The sequence below is a fragment of the Pygocentrus nattereri genome, chromosome 2 (assembly GCF_015220715.1).
Source record: "Pygocentrus nattereri isolate fPygNat1 chromosome 2, fPygNat1.pri, whole genome shotgun sequence".
Taxonomy (NCBI): domain Eukaryota; kingdom Metazoa; phylum Chordata; class Actinopteri; order Characiformes; family Serrasalmidae; genus Pygocentrus; species Pygocentrus nattereri.
This window is the reverse complement of record NC_051212.1, coordinates 24,486,968-24,511,148: the sequence shown is the minus strand read 5'-3', so window position 1 is coordinate 24,511,148 and position 24,181 is coordinate 24,486,968. Positions and strand designations below refer to the sequence as shown.

General features: G+C 40.1%; 2 protein-coding genes across 2 annotated transcripts in view; one reads left to right on the top strand and one right to left on the bottom strand.

Moving 5' to 3' along the window:
* The window catches only part of LOC108428574 (leucine-rich repeat and fibronectin type-III domain-containing protein 4), a 28,715-nt gene extending 12,537 nt beyond the window's left edge, over positions 1-16,178 (top strand). The window contains exons 3-4 of the mRNA XM_017699654.2: positions 2,317-4,069; positions 13,378-16,178. Of these exons, the coding sequence (XP_017555143.1) occupies positions 2,343-4,069; positions 13,378-14,581 (2,931 nt within the window). The 5' untranslated portion in view covers positions 2,317-2,342 and the 3' untranslated portion in view covers positions 14,582-16,178. The remainder of the gene's footprint in view (positions 1-2,316; positions 4,070-13,377) is intronic.
* Positions 1-24,181, bottom strand: part of pcxb (pyruvate carboxylase b) — a 261,864-nt gene that overhangs the window by 90,049 nt on the left and 147,634 nt on the right. The gene's annotated exons all lie outside the window — the stretch shown is intronic.

Genomic DNA, 24,181 nt, shown 5'->3' with positions numbered 1-24,181 from the left:
TGTGAGAAACTGACCAACGAGCACCCAGGAAATCACTAAGGACCCATCACATCAGAAAACCTTCATTCTTCATTCAGTCGACATCGGAGACACACATGAAACGGCGTGCAAAGAGTTTCAACACCCATTGAAGTTGCTGCAGCAGTTTTGGAAAGTAACAACAAAGATAGCAGTGCATTTTGCTATGAAACATACGGCTATTGTGTTATATGCAAATGTTATTAAAGGCACATTTAAGAAGATATGCAAAAACTGAGAAAATGCCTTCAGACCCTAAGGGTAAAAGCATAATGACTCAAAGGTTTGTTTAACAAATGTATCTTTTTATTGCAAATCATAAAATATTTGGTGATTCTTGGGTGAAACACTACCTACATCCCTCTGTTGTGGAGAATTTTCAGCCTGCATAATGTGAGTGAGTGAGTGAGTTACAAGCCAGGTCCATGAATAGCTTCTCATCTAATGTAATGATAAAGCTCAAAAGTAAGGTGTGTACCATAGCAAAACAGTCCAAGGCTTTCACCAACAGAAGAGAATAAAAATGTTCAGAGAAATAAATTCATCAAATATGTCTGTGCAAATACAGTAACACTGAGCTATGTTTTAAATAGTATACTGTTATATTGACAGTACTTAATAAATATCTATGTAGTGTTAATCTAAACATATCCCATTTATTAGAAGTTTGTTCATTTCAAAAGGGTTCCTCACATTTACAGTTTTTGACTAAAGTACTTTGTGGTGACTCTGTTTAATGCTTTCTTAACTCTAGCTAGCTGATTACATGCACTTAGCACTAAGTTGTGCCACAGGAGAGCATTAGCTAGACACGTTAATGCAGGATAAACCTCTTGATGAGCTTCACACATTGTGTCTTTCCTTTATTTATCTTAGGTCATGTTTTTCACCCCAAAACCAACAAAATGTTTACCTGATTCAGCTGAGATTAGACAAGTTTTGGTCTGAAATCATCTTATGGAGGCTTTAGATGTAATTTGCTAGCATATGCAAGAACACCATGTCCACCTTCATGATGTTCTTAGGCTTCATTTCTGTCACTGGTTTCTCATTTCTGCCTACTTCATCTTTGGTCTCTCTCTCTTTTGACTATTAACTATGACTGTCTCTATTTAATGAGTCACTGCTTAGAATGGGAGGAGGGCTTTTAGAGGATTCTCTGAAGATGCAACCATTTAAACATGAAAAGGAAAGAAAGTACACATCCTAATAGACTGTCCTTCTTGCAAGATTCAAAATTATTTCTAAAGCTGCATGCTTTAAAATTAACCAATAAGTAATGACAGCAGCATACTAATTCTGGATATACTGCTACCTCAAAGTTACATCTGATCTAGAGCCTGAACCGCAAAATGATATTCTACAGTGATTCCAAAGGGCACTAAGCAAAGGACAGAGGAGCATTAACATTAATTAAAAATTATTTAGCTTTTAGTTTCACTAAAGCTTTTTTGGCAAGTACTGACAACTGATGGACTTTGTTGATAAGTGTCCAAATTAATTGATTAATTACCATGTTTCTAGTACTATATAGTAAACAAAATAGTTCCCCCATGCAGCATCTACTAATTAGGGGTTATAGATCCATTTTGGTCAGAACTTGACTTTCTCTTTGATCTTTTGCAGTGTATTAATTGATGTGTATTAGAAACCTTTATTTAATACCAACAATTAAACTCATTCAACATTAAATGGTGCTCTGTTCAGTTTTTATTTTTTGTGAGTGGCATGGTATAGTACTGGAACATGTTTTGTTCATGAATTGATTGAAGCATCCAAAAAGCATTCAAGTATTCACATTACAGTAACTGTATGGATTTGTGGTACAGTAACTATTTTGCTTAGATTCTCTGGAGAGGTCACTGCGGCCAGTTTATCAGTGCTGATAACTCACTGCGGTGGTGGTTTGAGCTGATTCCGGTTATCTGGGTTGCGGTTAGGCCACTTTTTCCAATCGGTGTGGGATGTACATTTGGGAAAGGGCGAAGGCTCCATATATGGCTACGGGTGCTATCGTGCTATAAAGGAATTTCACACACAATAAAGCACATGGTGGCCAGGCTGAGAATTTAGTGTGTAGTTTTCAGAGTGTACAAGCACTTTTCTGCACTACAGCAAGCAATGGTTTCAGTGTGACACAAACGATGCATACACACAGCCTACAAGGGATATGAACAAAGCAATTCTTTGCTCTAAAGCTTAAGTTAGATAACAAAGGAAACATTAGAGCAAACAGTATGGGAAACTGATAGAGGACATGGAGTCTAAATCCTTTTCTCTCTTTTTTTAATTCTCCAGGTCTGTGGATAAACCCCCTTTCTACCATGCAAGACTCCCCAACCCCCCAGTCAGAAAAATCACACCCGCCCCTCATTTTACAACATCATCTGAGTGATACACATTCCTCTACTCTTCCCCTTCATCCATCAACCCATTCTCAACCACCCCTCCTCAAGCCCTCACAAAAGCTACCACCATCATCTCCTTCTCTGTGCCCAAAGTACACCTACGGCTACCTGGCCCCCTCTACATCACCCCCAATCCCACCTCTACCATCCCTCCACTGGTTGACACTAGTCACATGTGCCTGCTTCCTGCCAGCTCTGATAGGACGGATTCCTGGAGCACTTGCTGGAGAGACGTGGGGGGTGGTCTCCGCATGTCCCTTCCACTGCGTGTGCCGGAATTTATCAGAGTCCCTGAGCACGCTCTGTGCGGACAAAGGTCTCCTCTTTGTCCCACCAAACATTGATCGCCGAACCGTTGAGCTCCGCCTTGCTGACAACTTCATCCGAGAAGTGGGAGGTGCAGACTTCGCTAACATGACAGGACTGGTAGATCTGACACTATCCCGAAACACCATCAGCTTCATCAAACCAATGGCATTTGCAGACCTTGAAAGTCTCCGCTCATTGCACCTGGATGGGAATCGGCTCATGTCACTTGGTCCAAGAGACTTAGTGGGCATGCTAAACCTGCAACACCTCATTCTAAACAACAACCAACTTATCAACATTTCTTCTGATGCCTTTGATGACTTCCTGCTCACATTGGAAGACCTGGACCTGTCTTACAATAATCTGCGCAAAGCACCATGGGATGCCATCCAGAACATGGCCAGCTTGCACACACTCAACCTCGACCACAACCTCATTGACCAGATTGCTGAGGGTTCCTTCAGCGAGCTCTATAAACTTGCTCGGTTAGATATGACCTCAAATCGCCTTCAGACTCTACCACCTGATCCCTTGTTTGCACGTTCCCAGACAGGGGTAATCAGCCCCACACCCTACAATGCAGTAGTCAGTTTGAACTTTGGGGGAAATCCTTTGCACTGTAACTGTGAGCTTCTCTGGTTGCGAAGGTTGATTCGGAGTGATGATATGGAGACTTGTGCCACACCAATTCACCTGGCAGGACGTTACTTCTGGTCAATACCTGAGGAAGAATTTACTTGTGAGCCTCCACTCATCACTCGCCATACACACAAACTCTGGGTGTTAGAGGGCCAAAGAGCAACACTTAAATGCCGTGCTATTGGAGACCCTGAGCCAGTGGTGCACTGGGTTTCCCCTGATGACAGGATTATTGCCAATTCAAGCCGTACCATATCTTTTCGGAATGGAACACTTGAGCTCCTGGTGACTGTGGCACGTGATGACGGTGCCTACACCTGCATTGCAATCAATGCTGCAGGTGAGGCCACTGCAGTAATTGACCTCAAGGTAATCCCTCTTCCTCACCGAGGAAACGGAACAGTACCTTTAGCCCGTGACCCAGGGTCATCAGATATAACCCGAGGGAAGACATCCAATGGGCAGAGTCCCAGCCAGGACGCTAATGCTGATGCAAAGGAAGTTAGAGAGGATGTAGAGATGGAGCCAGAGGATGGAGGGACTGAGGGAGGAGATGATCAGCTTGTGGAGGTGCAGGGAGTGACCTCCACCTCAGCACAAGTGCGGTGGGATATTGGTCGACTGTCAGGAGCATACCTGATTTGGATGTACCAGATACAGTACAACTGCACTGCGGATGAGACCCTGGTGTACCGGTAAGTGAAACTCACAAAGGGTTAGAATTAACAACAGCATGTATTGCCAGTAAGAGAATGTCTGATGAACTTTACATGCCTGTTCACATTAGGTAGCCTACAAGTAATTGGTCCGATTGCATTAGATACAAGTAATTGACCAATTTCATTGCAATAACTGCACTATGTTATATATGCAGAAAAAAAAAACAAATGAAGGGACCTTCTTGTAAGAAAAATATATATAAATATAAAAAAAAAAAAACCCTTTCTGACTTGTTTAAATTGGCATGTACTGGTAGGTATATATGGTTTGTCAAGTGCACTGCAGCCTGCAGTGTGGCATGTTCTACTACAGCATATTTATGTGGTCACATCTATACTACCTGACATCTTGTAATGTTGCAGTAACGTATTTGCAGAGGTTTGGTCTTATTCTTGTCAAGTCATCTCCAGATTGCCCTGAGCTGGATGTTAAATTTTAGAGTAAGGCACTTCTACTACATTCTTATATAATCTGTCTCGTTATGGGCTTCAGCAACAGATTCAGCCTGGTTGCTGTAATTTTCTGAACATTTTCAATATATTCTAACACCCCTAGGAGACATTATCAATGGGAGCTGAGACAGACAGACAGACAAACAGACAGACACAGAGCCTGTCCATCTCTCACTGGGAGGGGTGGTGGGGATTATGAGAGCTTGCCATTACAGACACTGTAAGTGACAGGAAAGCCAAGACAGAGCAGGGGAAGAAGGGATAAAGATTGAGGGAGGGACAAAAACAGAGATATGAAAAGAGACTCTGACAGAAGGCTCCAGGGGCAGAATGATGAAGTCTTTAAATGAGCTTAAAGTGCACAACCAATAAGTGTGTCACAACCTATCCTACTAACAAGGGAGGGAGAGAAAGAGAGAAGAAGACAGAAGAAGAGAGAGGCAGAGAGAGAGAGAGAGAGAGAGAGAGAGAGAGAGAGAGAGAGAGAGAGGGATTATGTTTGATGGCAGGAACTTATGAGGAACAAGTTGCTTCAGCGTTCATGCAATAAACATGAGCCTAGTCTCACAAGTGTTTGTAAGACATCACACAAAAAAGGAAGATGTGGACAAATGTCACACTTGAAACATTATGAATGGCCTGATCCTGCTCTAATTCTGCCTGTAGTCTTTAATTTTCACTCTGAATTTACTCAATTCAAATGTGTACACAGTTTCATTGAATAAAATATACTACATGAACACAGCTTTCATGGTTTCATTTTGGACATCATGTTGATGTAATATATTTTACTCATGTGGAAATGATACACATTAAATTAAGCTAATGAAGTAATGCATCACCTATGTGAGTGCTAGCAGATAGACAAGCAGACAGAAACACTGATGTTATATGAGAGGGCCTGGCTTGCAATCTCTGTTCTAGTTCATCCCAAAGATGTTTGATGGGGTTGAGGGTCAGGTTTCTGTGTAGAGCAGTCAAGCTTTTCTGCACCTAACGCACAATTTTTTTTGCCAATGTTGCCTTCAGAGGCAATTTTGCACTTTGCAGCTGAGCTGTTGCTACTCCCAACTGCTTCGATTTCACAATAATGGCACTTACAGTTGACAGGGGCAGATCTAGCAGGACAGAACTTTCACAAACTGACTTGTGACAGAGGTGGCATCCTATGACAGAGCCATGTATAGTCACTGAGCTCATCGGTATGACCCAGTCTACTGCTAATGTTTATCTATAGGGACTGCAAGTCTAGGTGCTTAATTTGATCCACCCGTTAGCAATGAGTGTGGCTGGAACACCTGAACTCAATAATTAGGAGGGGTGTCCCAATACGTGTCTATATAGTTTGTATGTGTGTGCATGTGTGTACATACAATTTTCTAATGAAATTTCAAGGCACTATTATTGTGTATTTGCTGAATTTTACATACTGGATAAAAATAAAAAAAATGTTTTTCCTCCAATATGCTACATTCTGCAAATAAATAGAAATTAATTTGCAGAACAATGCCATATTTACCTGGTCTCTATTAAGGATGTATTAACATTGTTGCAATCAGAAAATCAACAGTGACCAGGGATACCCAAACTGTTGCACAAGATGATAGACAGAGACAGACAAACATACAGAGAGATGTGTTTATTGTATTTGCAGTTAGAAAATCAACAATGACCAGTGAAGCACAAACTGTTGTACAGTCTACACACAGACAGACAGATGTGTTAACATATCTGCAACTAGAAAATTAACAATGGCCAGGCATGTCTAAACTGTACATACGAACAGACACAGACAGGAGCAGAGTGTGATGGGCGAAGGCAGGGTAAATATTAGAGGAGCGTGTGAATGTGTGAATGAAAAAAGTGAAGGAAAAAATAGAAAAGAATTCTCACCCTACCTCACCCACTTTATTCCTCTCTTCTATTTCTCTCTCTTCCTCTCTGGGGTTCTAATAATTGCCTGTTTCTGTGTCACCAGCTCTGTGACACTCCCCTGTCAGTTTGACTACACTATGAGAGTGTGTGTGTGTATGTGCCTGTGTATGCAGCTGCTGTGACTGCACACTGCACAGGTACATCAAAGCATGTACATGCACACACGCACACACACACACGCACACACACACACACACACACACACACACACACACACACACACACACACACACACACACACACACACACACACACACACACAATGAGGGGCACTAGAAGAAAAGGTCAGACTCTTATTCCAAAGTACACAGCCATGAGTGCCACATCTGATATGAGTACCAGCACACTGTTTCAGGGGAGGAAAAAATCCACCCAATGTACTACTCAATGTATAGAGTCACATTCCAATCTTTTAATCTTTAATGCACATACACAATGTTTTTTTCCTCTCTTTCCATTTTCCCCTCACACAAGAACTCAAAAACAATTATGCTCATGCTAGTCTAGGATATATAATAAAATGTAATGTTAAATCCCATTATAAGAGCACATAACATGTACCGCACAACATTCAGAGAATGAAGCTGCAGGGAGGGCGTGATGGCATGTTGCAAACACAACCCTACATCAACAATGTTTACAAGTATTAAGAACGCAATTAATGACAAAAACGTATATTTTGACTGACCATGTAATCACATCATCATCTAAACCTATCCCACTGGGCAGATGACTATGTAATGATTAAGCTAAGTAAACATGCAAGCAAACCCGATGTAACCAATCATAAACAAAAGATTTATTTGGGTAGTCCACAGCCAGAAGTATGCAAAAATAACCATTTGCAGGATGACGCCCACATGTCAATGTGTTTAAAAAGACTTGTCTTACTCACTAACAAAAATATACAAAATTGAACTACTGTATATGCAGGATATAAAATGTTGGTCATCTCCTGCATTCTCCTTGTAGATCTATTTTCTAATTCCCCTGTGGTCCACTTATAACATTTTTGCTCTGTTATGTACCAAAAAAAAAAAAAAGCGACAATTCATTTTTATGACTATTTTCCAACCTCTCTGTCACTTAAATTAAAACAGGCTGATGATGTAACCACAGGCTGTTGTAAGACGGATATATGTAAAAGATGTCTGTACTGATGGACTGCCATGTACTATGCCTCACTCAAAAAGCAGTTCAGGCTGAAACACTCCGAAATGACACTGCTGTGAAGGGGTATTGTGAAAGTGTTGAGGACTGAATAAGCAGATATTTGGAAATGCTTTATTTTTTGTGATACAAAAACAAAAAAAAAAAAAAAAAAAAAACATGCTGCTTTTGCAGCTGCATTACCAACATATCACGGTTGCTGGAAGAAAACTTTGCATCTCCAAAATGGTAACTTTAAAGGAGATGGAAAAAAACCTACTTTACTTTTAATGTAAGTCAAAGGAACCAGATTTTTTTCCAAATCATTCTGGGCCACTTCTTTTGGTCTATTCATGAAATTAACACACAATGTAAAGAACAACAGGCATTTTCAAATTATGTAAAAAACTGGATAATTACAAAAATGGAGATTCAAGGTTTTCAATGAACTGAAGAGTGCACTTCAACATCAACAATTAAAACACTATTTTTAAACTTTTATTTCAAAAAAGGGAGGGAAATTTGGTTTTCCACTCTATGGCATTTTTTGAGGGGAGAAAAAAAGAAAAAATTGGCATCTATATATGTGTATGTGCATATATATGTGCATGAGCCTACTGCCAAAATTCTTCAGGTTATGTACTATAATATAGTCTACACTATGTTACCCGCCGAAGCACATCTGCCTGCCAATGGCTCTGCCTTTCTTTGTTGTTAACATTGATTTACCACCTACAAACAGACACCCATCCTTTTACCTGCCAAAAGTACTTACCTCCAACATCTGTAGCTGTACCCTTTTAGATGTGATTTGGAGCTGACAGAACATGTGTTCTGGGCTGAAAGACACCATTTTAGAGGAGGTATGGAAATTGAAATTCTACCCCCCCCCCGGCCCCTTCTACTAATTTTAGTGGAACACTCAAGGCTGGTAATAGATTAATAACTGCCATTCTCAACAGCTGGGGGAAAACTGCACAATTAAAAAGTTTCACACCTGTTTCATCTGGAAGACAGACTTTTCAAGCAGTAATCATGTCTGCAGCATATTAAACTGAGGCAAATCTTTCGGCACTGTTTAAGCTGACAGGTGTCGGGTCAAAAGACAACGGATTGAGTTTCTGCAATTCCCTGCTGTGCTCGCCTGATACCACTGAAATGCATTCGTTTGTCAGTACATTTTGGCTACTGAGTTGCACTTCAATTAGTCATTGAGGTTTTTTATCTTTCTCCCATTTCAATTTGTCTTTCAATTGGCTTTTGTTTTTGTGCTCCTGAAAGATTAAACCGCGCATACAAATATGCTACTGTTCTTTTTTCTCTTGACACCTGCCTGTCAGCATTTGCAAATGAGACACATGCCACTACACAACTGTGCACTTTAAAGATGCATTTTGGTGGCTATTGTTATGGTCAGTAAAGCTTTTATTTATCAGCATAAGTGTTTGTTTTCTAGAGGAAGAATTACACAGCTCTTAGTAACACACAAGGTAATTTATGAGGCTGTCACACTCTCCTTTGTGTGGCCTTGCTTGCTGCTATAGTTGTCCTACTGCTGGCCAAAGATACTGTATGCAAAACACTAAACAGAAAGACAGAAAGGTAATGCTTACCTTGAAAGCACATAAAAAGAAACATAAAAAGAAATCAGATCAAAATAAATTTAAAAGGAAAAGATAAATTATGCATGGTTATTCCAAGGGAATGTCTGCAAGGTTAATACTGAAGATGCAATCTCACACACACACACACACACACACACACAAACAATATATATTTTTTATATATATTTTGTGACTAATACTGTCCAGAGCATTTGACAGCCAATTGACCTATAAATGTGTCCTTTTATAATCACTGTTGCTTGGATGGACATTTTTTTAAAGACCACTGGGAAAACAATCCCTTTCAATTTAACAAGTAAATGTAGTGCACAACTAAATTCTTGTGTAAATACCTATTTTGAATGCTTTGTCATTTTTTTGTCTGGTAGATCATGCTGTTAGTTCAGATCTGGTGACATTTTCATCATCTCTTCAGACCCTACCATACAGCTACAGCATGTATCCATGAATCATCTCTTAACGGTGTAGATTTAGTCATTTCTGACCTAAAGATTTCTGCTTCCGTTTGTCTCTCTCCACTGCACAACTTGTCACTAAAATAGCAACCCATACTATGTACCATATGTAGATAAAACGCTTGCTTACATGACAAAACATACATCTGATACATCCTAGAAGTGGGACTTTCCACAAAGATGCAAAATAAATATAATTTGAATAATGCATGGTAAATATAGACCTTTAATTTAAAGACACTTTTGTTCATTAGCATCATTAGGACTTCAACATTCTTAAATCTTTTCCAACCTAGCAGAAACAGCCATTTTCAGTAAAGCTTGTCCAAAAGTAAACCTAGCAAAAGTAGCCAATATTCTATTAAGCTTGTAAAACCTAGCGAATTCTATTCCATAGAACCTGCTTTGAAGAGAAACCAACATTTTGGTACAATTTGCTGCACCTAGCAACAGAAGCCAACATTCTGTAAAATTTGCTCAACTTACCAATAGCAATCCCTCTCAATCTAAAGCTTGCCCAACCTTGCCAGAATGTTTCATAGGGCTTGTACAACCAACAAACAGCCTGTCCTAGCAACAGTGGCCAACATTCTGTAACACTTGCTTCACCTAGAAGCAGAAGTCAATATTCAATTTCCACCTTGAAACAGAAGTCAGATCATGTCTCTTATGTTGAGGTGTGGGGAATTGATCATAAACTGACATGCAAACCTGCAGTATGTCACTACAAGTAGGACATATCTGCCCTATGCATGCCTAATTGTTCAGACTATGTGAGCATTACTGGAAAATCCAAGGACAAGTTTCCAGCATTACACTAATAAATACATATGCCAATATCTATTTGTCAATATAGCCACTATACTGACCTCCCCCTGTATGCTTTCATTGATTTAGTAATGTATTCAGAGAGTGCATGTATATTTAATAGTATTTCTTTTTTGTGCCATAGACTGAAACAACACAACAAGGGCAGATTAACTCACAGAATCCATAAATATAAAAAACATTGGAGCACAGGCTGGGTGACCTTGGTCACTAACTCATAATTTACAGCCGAGCCACGCTTAATAGAACCCAACCTCAATGGCAGAGTTACTCAGGCAGAGCGAGGGAGTGAGAGCAAGAGAGAAAGAAAGAGGGTGGGAGAGGAGAGAGAAAAGAGGGGAATGGAAGAGAAAGAGGGCTGGAGAGAGAATAGGACTGAAATGGGAAGGGGGCAGATATGAAAAGAGATGGGCAGACAATGAAGTAAAAGTGTACAATTAGATAGAGAGATGGAAAAAACAGAAAATTAGAGGGAGAAAGAGATACATGGAAAGAATTGTGGAGAAATTAGAGCACGGGAGATGAGAATGAACAAGGCAGAAAGGTCATGTAGGCTGAAAGAGAGAGTGCATGCAGAGCATAGGAGGAAGGGCCGAAATTAGAAGAGAAAAAGTAACTGATCGAGGCACATGGAGTATAGGTACAGAAGGGAGGGAGGGAGGGAGGGAGGGAGAGAGAGAGAGAGAGAGAGAGAGAGAGAGAGAGAGAGAGAGAGAGCGAGAGAGAGAGCGAGAGAGAGAGAGAGAGAGAGAGAGAGAGAGAGAGAGAGAGAGAGAGAGAGAGAGAGAGAGAGAGAGAGAGACAGAGAGCGAGAGAGAGAGCGAGAGAGAGAGAGAGAGAGAGAGAGTGAGAGTGAGAGTGAGAGTGTGAGTGTGTGTAGGAGGCATGGGAGGGGGTTGTTAATACTGCAACTAAAAAGGGATTCTAAATGGCTCAAGGTCTCACTGAGAGCCTGCAATTATGTGTCAGTGGCAGAAGTACTGAATGGTAGGGTTGTGTTTTTGCCAGCATCATTTGCCCATACGTGCCTATTATGTTCGTTATGCATTTGTGTGACAAAAGCACACTGCTTTGTGTAGAAGAGAGTGGAGCATTAAGGGGAACAAACAGAGCACCAATACACATGTACAGTCACACACACTCACCTTGCCAAACACACACCCACACACACACCTACTAACATGCGCACACACACACACGCAATATCACTTTAAAATAATAATGCAATATGAAGGTGTGTGAGATGTACAAGCTTTTCAACAGGTTCAATGGGATTTTTGCCCATGTTCAACAAAACCTATCAAAAGACATCAGCATTCTGTGCAGCTTGTCCAAGCTAGACACAGTAGGCAACATTTTGTAAAGCTTGTCAAATCTTTCAACAGTCGCTAGCACTCTATGAATCTTGTCCAAGCTAGCAACAGTAGCCAATACTCTGTAAGCCTTGCCCCAAACTAGTGACAGTAGCCAGTGTTTTGTAACGCATGTCCAACCTGCCAACAGTAACCAGCATTGTGTACCTTGTTTAAAATAAAAATAAAATTTCTGACACGTGCTGCGCACAGCATACCAGCAGTTTCTATGTGGAAATTGTACAGAAATGCAATAGTCTATGCTATAATTTACAATCTAAGCTAATAAATATATCAACAAATGTAGTTTAAAGTCTTTGACAGGTTGACTGAAATCCCTTGAGCAGGTTAACGGTGTGAAGCCACATGCATATTCTCCTCTTTATATTGCGCTACATCACCTGGTGAGAAAGCCAGCATTGCTGATCTCTGCAAGTCATCTATACAAAGATTATATAAGTAATAAATGGACAATACAGACATCTACATTACGTGAAAACAATACAAACAGAAAGCGCTCTCGCTTTATGACGCATGTGAAATGACGAACAGTGTTTCCAGGTTAACATGCACACCGCATCGCATCTGGTGTGAAATGGGCGTTAGAAACACTTGTAAAGCATATCTAACCAAAACAGCAATAACCTACATTCTGTAAAGCTTCAGTCCAACCTAGCAACAACAGTCAGTTACAATTCTGTAAAGCATGTCTAACCAAGAAACAGTAACCAACATTCTAGAAAGCCTCTCCTACCAAGCAACAAGAAGTTCTGTAACAGTAACTAACGTTTTGTAAAGCCTTCCCAAACCTAGCAATAGTAGCAAACATTCTGTAAAGCTTGTCCAAGAGTAGAAAATGTTCTTTAAGCATGTCTGATGTGGCAACAGTAGTCAATATACTATAAAGTTAGTTAAACCCAAAAGAGCGGCTGACGTCCTGTCACCCTTGTCTCTTGCCAACCAACATTCACCCACCTACTAATATACACTCACACATTCAAGCCACACCCACACTCAGTGATACATACACACGCCAACACCCGCCCATGCATATGCATGGACGCACACTCCCATTCAGTGCTCCCCATTTCCTTGTTGCACTGAAACAACCTTTCGACAAGTCTGCCTCTCTCTCTCTCTCTCTCTCTCTCTCTCTCTCTATTACAGCTTATTCACTTAATCACTCACTCTCTCTCTCTCAGGTATTGCTCACTGGAGGTGTTATATTCTCCTAGCCAGCCTCAGTTGATAGCAGCTAAATTATTAGGCATTAGGAGCCGTGCTCTCTTTTCATAATTCTATTCTACTCAGCTTGATCAGATCATTTTCTCTCTCTCTACTGAGCTTCTATTCACCCCTCTACCTCCCAGCCTTCCTCCCTCCCCATTTCAGTCAACATCTTTTCTTTGCCTATCTGACATTTTGCTGCATCTCAGCACTAATTTAGTATTTTATTGCACTCTCTCTGTTTCTCTCCCTCTCTTTAGAATCCTGCCCTCCACGAGTAACAGCTTCCTTCTGAAGAACCTTGTGTCTGGAGCAGACTACAATCTGTGTGTTCTGGCCATTTTTGATGACACCGTAACCTCCATGGCTGCTACAAAGGTTCTGGGCTGCATTCAATTTAGCACGAAGGACAACTACCCAGACTGCCGTTCACTTCAGGCCCATTTCCTGGGTGGGACTTTAACCATCCTGGTGGGAGGGGTTGTAGTGGTAACATTGCTGGTTTTTACCGTGGCACTGATGGTTCGTCATCGGGTCTGTAGCAACCATGAAGACCACAGGGACATTGGGGACGAGGCTGGATGCTCAGGATCAGATTCTCCGGCCCTTGCTGCCAAAGGAGCCAATGTTTTTTCACAGAGTAATGGAAATGGGGATGTAATGATGGTAGTCTTGCCCAACGGGTTGCTTCAAAAACAGAGAGGGGGAGCAGCAGGGGCTGGATCATCGCCCAAGCCACCACCCACCCAGAAACCCAAAACACTGCCCAAGCCCAAAGTGAATATGGACCGGCTAAAAGCAGGGCTTGAGGGAGGGCTAGGGTCACAGAGGGCGCTTCCACCTTATACCCTAGAGACGGAGCGAATGCCAATGTACTACAGCCCTAAGAACATGTCTCCGTCTACACTGCCTCGCCAATCGCGCCAGTTGTTAGCTGGGCAGAGCAAACTTAAACCCGTAAACAGGGAAGTAGTAAAACGTGCAAGCTTTAGCTTAGCACCTCCCCCTCACAACAACACTGATTTAAGCGACAGGCGGTTCAGTACAGGTGGGGCAGTGGTGGTAAAACGAGGTGTTACAGACAGTAAATGGAATTCGTCTTTGGCCTACCAGAGCCCTGTTCATGGTGCTGTAAGACGCAAGCGCAGCTCTTCCTTTGACATGGGCAGCATGGCCACCACAACCTGTTACAGCTATGCCAAGCGGCTGAGCATCATCTGGACCAAACGTAGTCAGTCGCTGCATGGCATGCTGGTCCAGTGCGCCTCCACCACCAGCGCCTCCACAACAACCAGCAGCAGCAGTGGAGATTCGCAACTACGACACAAGCGCGGTTACATTCATGCCTACAACACCACCAACTCCAACTCTAATCCCAGCCCCACCAGCGCAGACCAAGAGAGGGGAAAAGAGAAGGAAAACAAAAAGGACAAAGGAGAGGAGCTGGAAGAAAGTGTGGTATAGATGGAGAGGTATGTAGTGACATACAGACTGAAGAAAGGAAAACAGATTTGAAAAAAGAGAAAGGGCAAGAGAGAGAGAAGGGGAATGAAAAAGAAAGTAGAGGAGCTTGAGAAAGTGAAGACAGAGAGGGAGGTGAGTTGTAATGCAGAGGCTGAAAAAAGAAACAAAGGCTGAGGTAAAACACAGATACAGAGTGGAAAAAAGGAGGGCTAGAGGAGCAAGAGAAGAAGGAGGGCTGGAGGAACAAGACGTGTGACCAAGATCGGCCAGAAAGAAGGAGATGAAAGAGGGAGAGTTAACGGGTGAAGTGTGAGGTGAGGTGTGATACGTGGGTGTGTGAGCTCAGGGGGGAGGCAGCTGTTAAGGCCTGAGCGAAAGGTTGAGTGGAGAGATGAGAGCTGGAGAAAAGATGTCACGGGAGTGGGAAAAAGAGAGAGCAGACAAACAAGAAAAAAAAAATACTTGGAGAGGAGTGGGAGGTAGGAGAAGGAAAGCAAGACCGAAAGAAACAGGCAGGAACCAGACTTGTGACAAATGGACTACAGAGAGTGAACATGCACTTGGTGGATATAAGAAATAGACCCCATGAGACATGCGTCCAAAGTGGATTCCTGAAAACATGCAATCTTTCCCAAAAAACAAAAGCCTATAATAAGAGTAAACAGAAGACCTAAACAAGGGCAGGTATGAGGCCTGTTTCAGGACAAAGCTTAAGCAGAAAATGACTTCTAACTAATGACAAAGTGATGGCACTGGATCGGTGATCAATTAGCCATCCTGTCACTCGCACCATGGAGCCAGGGGCAGTGGACGGAAATGCCGAGTCATGCCCGATCAATCGGATACAATCATTCGATAATGCTGACACCGGCGGGCGGAGAGCTGGTGTTACAGCGAGTTGGAGAACCGAGGGAACATGAACCAGACATGGGTGTGAAACGCAGCGCTGGGATGATGAAATGATACGGGACAGATTTAGAACACAGACCAATAAATGGCTGTGGACTGAGGAGGAATGGGATTGGATGCGGTGCGTGTGTGTGTGTGTGTGTGTGTGTGTGTGTGTGTGTGTGTGTAGAACAGCTAGAATTGTGAATATGGAAGAGGAGCAGAAACACTCCTTTTGTTTACTTTTGTGACATCACTAGATGCGCCATGTACCCATTACCATCCAGAATGTGTTTTCACAAACCAGAGACTGAGGCATTATAACAGTGCCCAGAGTCTTTCATTCAAATCTCATAGCCATTCAGATTACATAGAAGTCACAGATGCATAGTTCCAGTACATGAAGCAGAGAGAGAAAAAAAAAGAGAAAAGAGGCATTGCCATGAACTTCTGTTTTCTTATTGATTTTCATGAATGATATAGAACTGGAAAAAAGTGCAATTTTGTTGCAACACTTATTAATGGTTATTAAGATGACTGTGATTATCACTGAGCGTAAAAGAGACTAGAAAAGAAAATTAATGAGCTCAATGATAATTATAACCATCCTGATAATGATGTTTCTGTTTGATCTTATTTTGCCAAAGTAAATATTGTTACCTTGACTTGATATTCTAAATAATGAAATAAAACTGAAAAATAAACATAAGAGTTATTTGTGATTGGATAATCAAGTCTCTGAATGGTGGGAATGGACAAAAAAGGGCAGTTTGAGTACTGCAATTTCATGCAATTCCCATTGAGTGTGTATGAGTTTGTAGGCCTGTGGCTAGTGATGTTTAACAGAGTTACCACAGTGACTGTTTTTCAAAACAACAACAACAACAAAAAACAATGCTCATTTACTGAAATACTCTAGATCCCCTACATTAATCTCTCAGGCATATGCAGAAGTTCTAACACCCCCAGTCAAATTGTTTTGTTGTATTTCCAAAGGAAATAAGCCCACAGAGAACACACTTAAATATGGTAATATTCTGCATGCTTTGGTGCATAATTTCTATTTAATTTTCTCTAACATATTTAACATATTGGACAAAGTAAATAATACTAAATGTACCTCTGTACATAAAACATTTCAGGTGTTATTGTTTTTAAGGTTTTAAGTTTTTAAGTCAAATTAAGCAAATAAAAAGTAATTGTGCATTAAAATGTGCAGAAGTGTGTTCTCTGTAGAGGGTGTGTACACCTATTCACTTAAAACCTTAACAAAACGTAAAACTGAACCAGGGATACCCAAACTTGCATGCATATACACGATATATTGTACCTAACAGGTGAGTTGTAGAAATGTGGTTACTGAGCTGTGCTGGTTATACATGCAGATATCATATCCTACAGTATGGTATATATTTTAGGTCATCCTCAGATCACAGCCTCAGGTTCCAAACATCAAACCAAACAGCTTCAGTTTGTTATAAAACACATCTTGTATAGCTGAGGAAGCTAGGGGGCTACAGACATCACAGCATTGGACAGTAAGTTTGTGCCATTTGACACTCCATTCCTCATTAGTCGATTAATCATTTTGATCAGTTAAAGACTATATTGCATTAAAAACATAACTTATTGTACTATGGATTTATTAAGTATTTTTATTTAGCAAAGATTAAGCTTTAGCTCACACTGTAATACACAATGCATTTGTTCTCATGCCTGCTTCAGAGTTACAAACTGTCTAAAAATTACCAGAGGGAAAAACACATTGCTATTTCCATTATTATTATTGTTAGTAGTAGTAGTAGTACTACTAATGTCTCTGCAAGTGCATCTGCTGATGTTTTGGGAGATCATAATCAGTGATGTTCCTGGAAGCATCATCAGTGGTAATTCCAGGCATAATAATAGTAGCAGTTAGGAATGCATCGATATTGATACCAGTTTCAGGTTTCCAGTACAGTGCTCATTTACCTGTACTCATTAAAATACTGACAGCAATATTCAGTTACCAGCTGATCCTGTGTGATGTAGGCTGAGCGCACCTGCCACCCAGCTGACAAACACAGTGGCTCTGCATGTTTGCTCAGTACTCGGTGCACAATGTGTTATTTTGAATTAAACGGCTTCATTGATAATTGCATTAGTGCATCCTAAGTAGTAGTAATAGCAACAGCAGAAGTATTTGCTTCCACCAAGTTTGAGACTGTCCTAACTGAAGCGCATGCAAAATGAAAAAGTGACAGTGTTGATTTAAATTTTTGTCTATTCCTTGCTTTACAAGAAACTCCACAGGGTTTTCCATGGGGTTATCTGAATAAGAGATGTCTGTTACTGGAACAGGCCTGTGTGTATGTGTATGTATTATTGTGCCATTTCAGTAATTTCTCCAGCTTGTGTATTTCTAAGATACTGTTTACTCTTGGTTGATAACCTCAGTGTCTGTGCAATTACACACATTGAATGAAAAATGGTCTCTATAACTCCTGTGCGCATACACAGACACAAATACTCATCTGCAGAGGAACAGAGTGAGAGATAGAGTGAGAGAGAGAAAGAAAGAGAGAGAGAGAGAAAGAGAAAACGCTGGACCAAAAGAGATAGCGTGAGAGAGGACACCAGCGAGACTGCACGAAGGACAGAAAAGAGGTGAAGTATAAAAAGAGGGACAGAGAGGAAGAGAAAGATAGAATAAAAAGAGAGATGGTGAAAAAGATAAAGATAGAGAACAGTGGCTTCATAAAGCCTAAACTAGACCTATTTTTGTAGTGTACACAGAATTTAATGTGTTGCCAATAAAGTTAATTTAAAGGCGGCTGAGATGAAATGAGGGGGAGACGATGATTCGAGTGTTTATGTGTGAGAACGAACGTATCAAGCCCTTCTGCCTTCTGTGTTTACCCATAGCAACAGAGAGGCTTACAGCAGGTTCTTGGAACAACAACACCACACACACTCTCATCCAACAATCAGTTTTACTCACCCAAACACATTCTGCATAACCAATGAGCACATTTAAATAATGAAAGACAATATGCATCATTTATGACACATTCATTACTGCAGTAATATTTAAACAGCACTGAGAACACACACTGCAACACACAATCCCACCCATACCGACACTCAGACATTCCAAAATTCTCTCTCTGTCTCTCTCTCTCTCTCTCTCTCGCTCGCAGACATACATTGAGAGAGCTAATGGCCATGACCCGTGTGGTAACTGGTATGTAATTTGATCCTGGTGCTTTATGAAGATTAAAGCGTGCTCAACCCTCAATATGACCTTCTTATGGTGTGGGCGAGCATGTATGTGTGTGTGAAAGAGAAAGACAAGTGAGAGAAAGATAGAGAGACATGAGACATGGCGCATACTATAAATCAATGCTTTGCTTTAAAAACATTGTCTGACATGCCTGTACTGAGGACGCTTTCTCTAAAGAGCTACATATCACAATCATCAGTGAGAACTGCCACTCACAAAGCATTTCAAGCAGTACGCTACAGCAAGCTATTATTAATTAATCACTCTCGTTGACAATGAAGCCACTAAAATTGCAACAATTGTGGAAATCTGTTCTTTTTATCCATACATGGACCATTGTTGTGCATTTTGTGTTATCTATGCATTACAGTGAATAAGTAGCCAATAGATGTGCCTCTGTCATATTGTTGCTATAACCATGGCAACACTTACTTGGCTGCATGCTGCAGTAGGTCACCTAGTGTTACCCCAATTCTGCTGTGAGGCATGGAACAATGTAAATCGCCAACATGTAAACACAGCTTTAAACTTCTAAACAGTTGCACAGCTAACTCACTGAGTTGTGAGCAAAGTCATTCAATAAGCTTTGGTGTGAAATGGTGTACTGTACTTTTTTCGTTACTGTGGAGCTGACAGAAAGCAGGTGTTGTGGTGTCTGCAAAATAATAATAACTTCATGTGAGAGAAATTTTAAAGGCACTACACAAGTCAGACGTCTGGTAGTTCCTACTACCACCACTGTGAACAAGTTTGAGTGTCTGTATGTTTCTTTGCAGCAATTCATTTCATGTCAAACCAGTCCGAATGATTGAATTATTCAGGATATTTTTTTAATTGTGGAGTTTCCCTTTAAAATTTCAACCTCTAAAATATGATCTGAATGTATATTGCTATAAATGCAAATTAACTGCTTTTTGGGAAGGCTCTGAGATAAACACAGAATGTGTACACATGGCTTACAAACTGCCAGGCTTGAGAAAAGAAAGAAGTCCTTCTCAATCTCCGCTGTTACAGCAAGCCTATATATCTCAATTACACTGTTGCTGGTAACTATGCAGAAAAAAAAACATCTGGAACTTCCCTGATAAATGCTTAGAAATGTGATGTCTTTACATGTTGGCTAAAAAAATTAGGAATATTCTTAAGATACGTTCATTGCGAGTAGAAATATGGATAGAATAATGACTTAATGCTGCATTTCAATTCTCAAATCTACAGCAAAACAAGTAACATCAGAAATATTAAAGGGCTTCAGAAATGAATAAATTATAATCAAGGCTTTTTTTTCTTTCCTCAAGTATGCAGATATACAAAGCAATAGTCACTTCATGTACTGGACAAGGTTACTCAAGGTAACCAGATAAGTAAACATGAGGACTCCACATTTTTTCAAACACTTCCAACTGTTCATACATCCATAAGTATCCAGACAGCCTTTCTAATTACTGAATTTAAATACTTTAAAGAACACCACCGATAAGTTACCATTATCAAGAGAATGAGATGCTCTGGAGCAGCTGCACATGAGCCAAGGTCACCATGTCCAATGCCAGGTGTCAGCTAGAGGGGTATAAAGCCCCCCAGCATTGGGTTATGGAGTGATGGAACACTGTACAAAGACCTCTGGGATGACCTTAAGTAGCATTTATCATGCAGAACAAATCATTGAACATCAGTGTCTGACCTCACTAATGCTCTTGTGGCTGAATGCAATCAAATTCGCACAGTAAATGTTCCAACATCTAATGTAATGCCTTCCCAGAAGAAAAGAGACTGCTGCTACAGTAAAGGGTGGAGGGCAAACTCATGAGTTTCAGGTGCCTACAAGCTTTGACATATACTACATGCAATAATCTACTATTTGTGCTTTCCCAATACAACTGAAGGGTTAGTTATGCCCAAAATAGCCCAGGATGGATGAGATTTCTAGTTCTTTCCAAATGCCTTTAAAATGCAGCAAAACATACCTGTCCAAAATGGACGCATCAATGTACTTCCCATAAATTTACAGTTGTTGCATGAAGGTAAAATACACAGAAGACAGGTGGACCTCAGTTTTATAGAGGTATATTCTGTGCAGGGAATGGAGACCCAATTAAATTCTAGGTAAACTGGCTTAAAAATCCTCTGTTGTTGCAGTTTTATTGATATTACTTAAATCAAACTATGACTGAAGTCAGAAGTCAACTGGGTTGTTTTAATGAAATAGTGAGTTGCAAGTGATGTGATGAATTACATTGTCAAATACTGTGTAATATTTCTTCCTTTGAAGCAGTAGAGTGTTTTAGGCATTTGAGCATGATAGTCTACATTTAGATGATCTTTTTAAGAGAAGTGCTTCAAGTTGACAACAAGTATGTATATTTTCCATCACTTCTGAACTCAATTTGGTTAGAATTATTTTATTTTGCTAATCTAAATTAAACATTTTAAATGTGAAAAAGGGTGCTTAAATAAAAGAAAAACAAAGACACAGTGGATGAAAAAAGGAGGCTGAGAGGACAACATGCAAGTGCCCTTCAAGTTTTTGTTTCTGAGTGAAAAAGTGCAGTGGAGTGTGTGCATGTGTGTTTGCAGAGGGCGCCTAGCCTGGGAGGACAACTGCAAGAGAGCCGAGAGGTAAAGTACATGCCACCCTCTTTCACTTTGCCCTGCAGTAAAATATTGGCCCAATTAGCTTAGTTAAAATGTGCTGATAAGTACACACAAACACACTATACACACATACCAAATGTTTATTTCCTAACCTTCTAAACTTTCCACCAGAACATCTAAAGTCTTTCCTCACTCCTGCTTCTCTCAAGCTCTATAAGCAGTCGCCCCAGCACAGCATGGCCAGAAAAAATCTCAGTCTGGGCTTGGCAGCTTCACTGTAACCCTTCTGTTTCTCACCATCTCCAGTCTGAAGCAGCTTTGAAGCTTCTGCCAGGGCTTCTGCTGATTCTCAGTCCACATCAGCACCACTTTCCCCCAGTAGTACAGTCTTCAATTATGTTGGCACAAAATACTGCACTAAATTGCCAGGTACAAGAGTTGAATGGACAGCCACTCACTGGACAGCTACAGACGTATTGACATTTACAACTCTACCTCATTATTCAGAGCTTTATTCTCCTTATAAAGTGACCATGTAGTCTTTTACTATTACCAAAAAAAAAAAAAACCCTGTACAACCAAACTATATTTACAGTGCCACAAAATAGCTTGTTAGATGGTCGGAAAAAAGGGCTATATATACACACAGCCACTCAGTACTATACAACCGCTGCCACTCATGACATCCACATCTACGTCTGATTATAGTCTTTTTCTTCTACTTATGTAGTGGCTGTGTAGTCTTTTACTATTACTAGAATAAAGTGTATGACCAAACTATAATTATCCTGGAATAAAATAGCATGTTAGATTGTCAGAAAAAAGGGCTATATACACATTCATCTACTAAGTAGCTGAACAACTACTGACGCTATAAACACTTTATTTGAAGGCTACCTACATAAGGGCTTCATGACGCATTCATAAGCACTGAATAATGTGTTTATGAAGCACTACTTGAACATTTATTAAGTGCTTATGTCGGTTCTCGCAACCTGACATAAGATGTTTTATGAAATAAATGACATTGTACTGACATAATATGAGTAACCACTGAACATTTTTACATCTTTAAACATATTTAAAACACTATACATAACTATGTATGTCAGCATTCTTAAAACGACATTGTATTGATATCATATGTGTTTTAAGAGAGGAGAAGAATGACATGAAGCAAAAACAATACTTCACACATAAACTGTAAAAAAAGCTTTATGTATTTATCCCTTTTGGTCCTCTATCATAATCTGCCTTCTGATGTGATAAAAAATTGCATCCATCATCTTATCCATGCCATGGAGGGAAGAAGGGTGGTTTCCAGGCATATTTCACCTGATATCAGTACAATGTCATCTTAAGAATGCTGATATAGTTATGTATAGTGTTTTACATATGTTTAGTGATGCAAATAAATTCAATGTTTATTCTTATTATGTCAGTACAATGTCATTTATTTTATAAAACATCTTATGTCAGGTTGCGAGAACCGACATAAGCACATAATAAATGTTCAAGTAGTTCTTCATAAACACATAATTCAGTGCTTATGAATGTGTTATGAAGCCCTTATGTAGGTAGCTTTCAAATAAAGTGTTACCACATTGTTACATATCTCATTAAATGGAAATCTTTATGCTGCTTACAAAGTATCACAATATATTACACAATTAAACAATAATTACACTCACAACACAGTCTGCTAAGCTGCCAAAGATAAGGGCTACGTAAACAGCCACCCACTATCTGGATGACTGCTGACATTACAACTCTCTCATATGCTGTAATACTTAGAATGACTGTGCAGTATTAAACTAGTCTGACAATGAACTGTAATATCCAACTATAACTACGTAGTATAAATGCACAATTCATCAAGAACAAGGGCTATATTTACATCCATTCACTATTTAGACGTTTACTAAAGTCTATTAACATATACAACTTTCTCATTATATAATGAGGGATGTCTTTATTGTTACTTACAAAGTGAACATGCAGTCAATTATTAGCATCACAATAACCTATAATACTAAAATATAACCATGTTAACTTGCCAGGAAAACTGCTCTATATACACACACACACACACACACACACACACACACACATACACATACATAAAACTGGTGCTATATTGACAGCTATTAACCCCTTAAATGGTTAAATGGCAAGGGCTTGCTGGTGGGCCTAAAGTTTTATTACAGACATTTTAAAGTCCCTGTACTTGCTGAATAAAGGGTTTTAGTATGGCCTGGGATTTTAATGAGTCAACTATCTGAACCACTATTGACTCTGTGGTCATTTACAACTAGAGACGACACCAGTCACATATCCTGCATCAGTATCAGGCCAACACTTGCAAAAAAATGCTGGCTCAGATAAGGGTGAAAGAATGGATGAACATGATCCAATTGTTCAATATCTAGGCTGATATATAACAGAACAACATTAGGCAAGATAAGTCATGTAAATTAGGCTACAAGGAGCCTAACATTAACATAACAACAACAAAGTGAGCTGCTATTATGACGGCTGTATGGAAACATTTCAAGCACAGTACGGAGAAAAGTAAAATCAAGTTTAGTAGTTTTACTGGTTTTGGCATGCGCCAATACTCAAGTGTCATTGTCAGTGTCAGAAAAGGAGCACTTATAGTTGTAAACAGAGGTGAAGCTGTACATTGTATTAGTATACAAGTTATGCTCTATTTAAACGGTGCATTACAGTGCAAATGAACTTAAAAGCCAGCTGCTGAAGACCTCCACTGTCTCTGAGCAGTTAATTAGCACAGATAATACTGTAACATCGTGGCCATTACAGAACACATCTGTTGTACTTCCCAAACCCAGACG